This window comes from Carlito syrichta, unplaced genomic scaffold, assembly GCF_000164805.1.
Source record: "Carlito syrichta isolate Samal-C Ts95f unplaced genomic scaffold, Tarsius_syrichta-2.0.1 Scaffold311884, whole genome shotgun sequence".
Classification (NCBI taxonomy): Eukaryota; Metazoa; Chordata; class Mammalia; order Primates; family Tarsiidae; genus Carlito; species Carlito syrichta.
Genome location: NW_007255980.1, coordinates 237,139 through 241,267, shown reverse-complemented (window position 1 = coordinate 241,267; position 4,129 = coordinate 237,139). Strand labels below are relative to the sequence as shown.

The following is a 4,129-nucleotide window of genomic DNA, read 5'->3' as shown; positions in this document are numbered from 1 at the left end:
CAATAAGCCTGCATGCTATAGCTTTCTAAAAGAGAATGTGAAAGTCCCCAGCAACTCATATATAGAAAGCTATTTATTTCCTACAGAAAACATCAAAAAATAAAAAAAATAAAAAAAGAGAAAAGAAAAAGAGACACAGAGAGAAAGAAAATAAACACACAAAAGGTGGTCTTTCCCAAAAGGCAGGCAGTTATGAAAAAGGTAGGAAATCTAGTTGCTGGAGTGGAAACAGTAACATTCAGTTAACAATGGAATATTTAAAAAAAATAGTTTTCTTTTCAAATTGTAACTTGTGGTAAAACATAGAAAAATGTACTAAACAAGCTTGGTATAAAACAGAATAAAATTTTCAAATAAGCCCAGGGAAAAAGCACAATGCTGGAAAGAATGCGGTACAAGGGGAGAGGAGAAAAGATTTCATACAAAACTACCTATTACGATACAGAAAAAAGTATAAAATGTTCCTATTTTGGAACTTAAGTACAAAATGACACTGGCATTGGATCATTTCACTATTTAAGCCTGAGGAGCTCTCAGAGGGTGGGGGAGATGCTAAAGGAACAAAAGGAATAGCAGTTTTAAAATCTCAAGTTGATCAGTCCAAACTCCACCCGTTTTTCAGTTGAAAATCTCACCTCCCTCTGTAACCTCTACCCCTAAGCCAAGGTTCATCCAGGCCTCAGAATATTCCCTTAGGAAGTCCACAAACACCCTACACATAGGGGCTGGGATCTCTGTGTGCTGGAATTTGGAAAATGGAAATAAATCTACAGGCTCAATGGTGAACACATTCAGTCTTTTTTTTAAAAAGCATATCCCTGTGAATTTATATATCTGTGTGTGTATGTATATATACACATATATATATACACACACACATACACATATATGTATATGTATATATATATATACATATATATATATATATATATATATATATATATGAAATTCTCTGTGGTTAGAAATATATTTAAACTAACTAGCCACAGACCAAACTAGACCTGCATTCATCCAACACTGGAATTTTATGCTAAAGACTAAGGTCCTTCTTCTTGGTCAGTAGGCAACAGTTAAAGTGGTGCTTGTTGCTCCACTGGACCGCTCCCTGGGTGGGTCATCCCCATATCATGTGTTGTTAGCACATGCAAACACCTGCTTTTAAGAAAAGGACTGCTTGGAACTTTGAGGTCTGTCCAGGGCTCATGTGCTGTGCCTCAGGATGGAATGAAGCTATAAGATAAAATAGCCTTGTATAGAAGCAGATGGGTGACATATAGGGACATATAAATAGGAAAAGTCCTGGAGGAGGGGGCTTATGCGTGCGCCCCAAAGTCCAGTTTACAGTCACATTCCTGACAACACATCTTGAAAATCATGTATGCGTATGTGCACGTATATGCTGGTGGTTTTTACCCCAAGTGTTTTGCCCATGCCCTTTCCTACTTCTTAGTAAGGCCTAACCACAAGAGTTCATATGAAACCAAGATTCTTTCCAAGCTTTCTCAGTTCCCTAGTTAGGGACCGAGTGAGGCTGGAGCCCTTTGAAAACAAGATGGCAGAACTGAAGAAGTGAAAAGCAGTCTCTCTCTTCAGCTTAGGGATGACCCTCACCCCTTTCACAGCACCAAAGTTTCTTTGCAAAAATAGTATCTGAGATACAAAAGGAAAGGCAGATGTGCTTGTGAATGCATCTCGCCAGGGCCTGGTCCAGGATCAAGGCTGTTTATAAGAACAGAGGGCTGGGAGCAGCTGTTTCCAAGGTCTCCGGCTTGTAGACAACAAAGAGCTGGTCTGCCAAAAGGTCAATGTCTGCTGAGACAGTCTTCACAAGAGCTTTCGGTGGAGGATCTCCCAGACCATCCGCTTCCGAAAGTATGGCATGTGTTGCTGTAGGAACACACAAAGGCACCCTTAATTTTCATTTATTTTATTTTGACCCAATAATACTCCTTTCCCTATTCTCCTTTTCTTTTCAAGGCTTTCCACTAACAGTCTCAGTTGTGTTTCAAATTGTTTGGTTTTTCAAACTGTTCATTCTTCATTGTATGTAGTTTTTTTTCTTTCCATTGCTTTTTCTACCATTACTTATATTGCTTTTTCATTGCTGTAGCCTTATGCATTTTATTGGGCAGATCCAGGAGTCCCCAAACTATGCCTGAATGTCTCCAAGAATTTTGAGAACAGTGTCTAGTAAGTCCTCTATGTTATATTGAACTTAAAAGGATATGAGATTGAGGCCTGAAAATAAAAAACTAACTTTTTAGGGGAAGAGATAAAGAACTTCAAGAGTCGGCTCAGGCCGGGCTTGGTGGCTCAGCCTGTAATCCCATGCTTTGGGAGGCCGAGGTGAGTGAACTGCCTAAGCCCGCGGGTTCGAGACCCACCTGGGCAACTTGGTGAGACCTCATCTCTACAATAAATCAAAAAAATTAGCCAGGTGTGGTAGCACATGGCTGTATTTCCAGCTACTCGGAAGGCTGAGGCGGAAGGATTGCCAGAGCCCAGCAGGTCGAGGCTGCGGTGGCTGGGAATGGCCACTGCACTCCAGTCTGGGTGACTGAGTGAGACTCCAACTCAAAAAATAAAAATGAAAAAATAAAGAGTCGGCTCAGGCTGATGTAGACAAAGGGTGATGGTGGAAAAATCTGGTAAAGTCACTGATTCAAACATAAGTAAAGAGTTAAGTAGATAACATCAGAATAAGACATAATCTCTAGTCTCAATCCACTTTAGTGTCTGAAGGACCATATATCCAGAAATGATTAATCACACACTACGAGAAAACTGATCAGCTCCAACTAGAGAGGCGGCAGGGGAGCAGGCAGTATAACAAATCACATTAGGAAATCGAGGTGTGGCATGCTCCAAAACCTGACTGCTAACTAAATGCAAGAAAAATGAAGCAAGTTTGCTCTCACTTTTCTGTTTATTATAGAATTTGAGTAGGTAGGGGAGATGGGCACACAATGTTCTGCTCTTTACCAGTATTCCTTTACTAATATGTGCTGTATGGTAATCTGGGATGTGGCCTATTACTTTCTTTTGTGATGTGGCCCAGGCAATAACCACCAGTGTTTTGAGTCACAGGCGGAAGCATGCTAGAGGTCAAGGCAGAGGCCCCTAAGAAGAGCAAGTAGAGAGAAAAACATCTCTAGGGCAACTTAGCAACAAGGTGGTCCTAGAGCGCTTTCCTGAAGGCTCAGCTCACCTGTGTGAAGTTGATTGGTCTGTCTTTGGTAATACAGTCAGCATATTTGCAGGCAAACATCCCACAGTCACTTCCATTCATCTGCTGTGGAATTTCCTGAAAGACCACCATCACCAACAACAAAAGGTGATGACATCTTTCCAAGTTTCTTTCCTTCTTAGATTAAAAAATAAGAACCAAAGTATATAGATTTTACAGATTTTCCTTAATTAACAGATAACTCTGATACCTCACTCAGGACAAAAGAGCCTCAAAGAAAAAATATAGTATTTCAGTCAGGTTTGCTGCATGCTTCATATGAATTTCACCAGAGAATACTTCAGACTTCCATGGCACAATAAAGGTATAAAAGCTGGTCCCTCCCCCAGGGGCCAAATAATTAGCAAATGTTTCCCACAGAAGTGAAAAGTTCAGTAAAATATCTGGGCATTTAGAAAACCCTAGTTCTATATAAGGAACACATTACCAGTTTTCCCATTAACAGCTCAATCTATCTTCTCTGAAGAACCAAACAAGCTGAAGTCAGACCAGACACTAAGAAAGAAGGCCCTTAGGAATCAAGCAGTAAAATCCTTTCCTTCCCAAATACCCTACTCTTAGCATTTCTATCTCATCAAGACTAAATGTACCTGGCTTTTCTTGCTGAAGAGCTGCCAGCCATTGGTGTCGAACTCTTTCCTTTTCTTGTCAATGCTTTCTTGCTTTAGGTATTGCCTAAATGTATTGGGAGAGAAACAGATGAGGTGTGAACACTGATAACAGCTGCTACTCTAACAATGAGGCTAACAATCTTTAGGAGGACAACTGCTCTTCTGAGGAAAACAGTATGGGGGGGTGCACGTGCGCACATGCGCGCGCACACGCGCACACACACACGCACACACACACACACACACACACACAAAGGAATTTACTTATTAA

At 40.7% G+C, this 4,129-nt stretch overlaps 1 protein-coding gene across 2 annotated transcripts in view; it reads right to left on the bottom strand.

The window, feature by feature from the left end:
• Positions 1 to 897: 897 nt before the first annotated feature.
• SENP1 (SUMO1/sentrin specific peptidase 1) overlaps positions 898 to 4,129 on the bottom strand; it is a 59,568-nt gene continuing 56,336 nt past the window's right edge. For both annotated transcript variants that reach the window (XM_008069254.2, XM_021718170.1), the window contains exons 16-18: positions 3,838 to 3,922; positions 3,209 to 3,304; positions 898 to 1,887 (exon numbers count right to left, since the gene is read on the bottom strand). In XM_008069254.2, the coding sequence (XP_008067445.1) occupies positions 1,825 to 1,887; positions 3,209 to 3,304; positions 3,838 to 3,922 (244 nt within the window). In that variant the 3' untranslated portion in view covers positions 898 to 1,824. The remainder of the gene's footprint in view (positions 1,888 to 3,208; positions 3,305 to 3,837; positions 3,923 to 4,129) is intronic.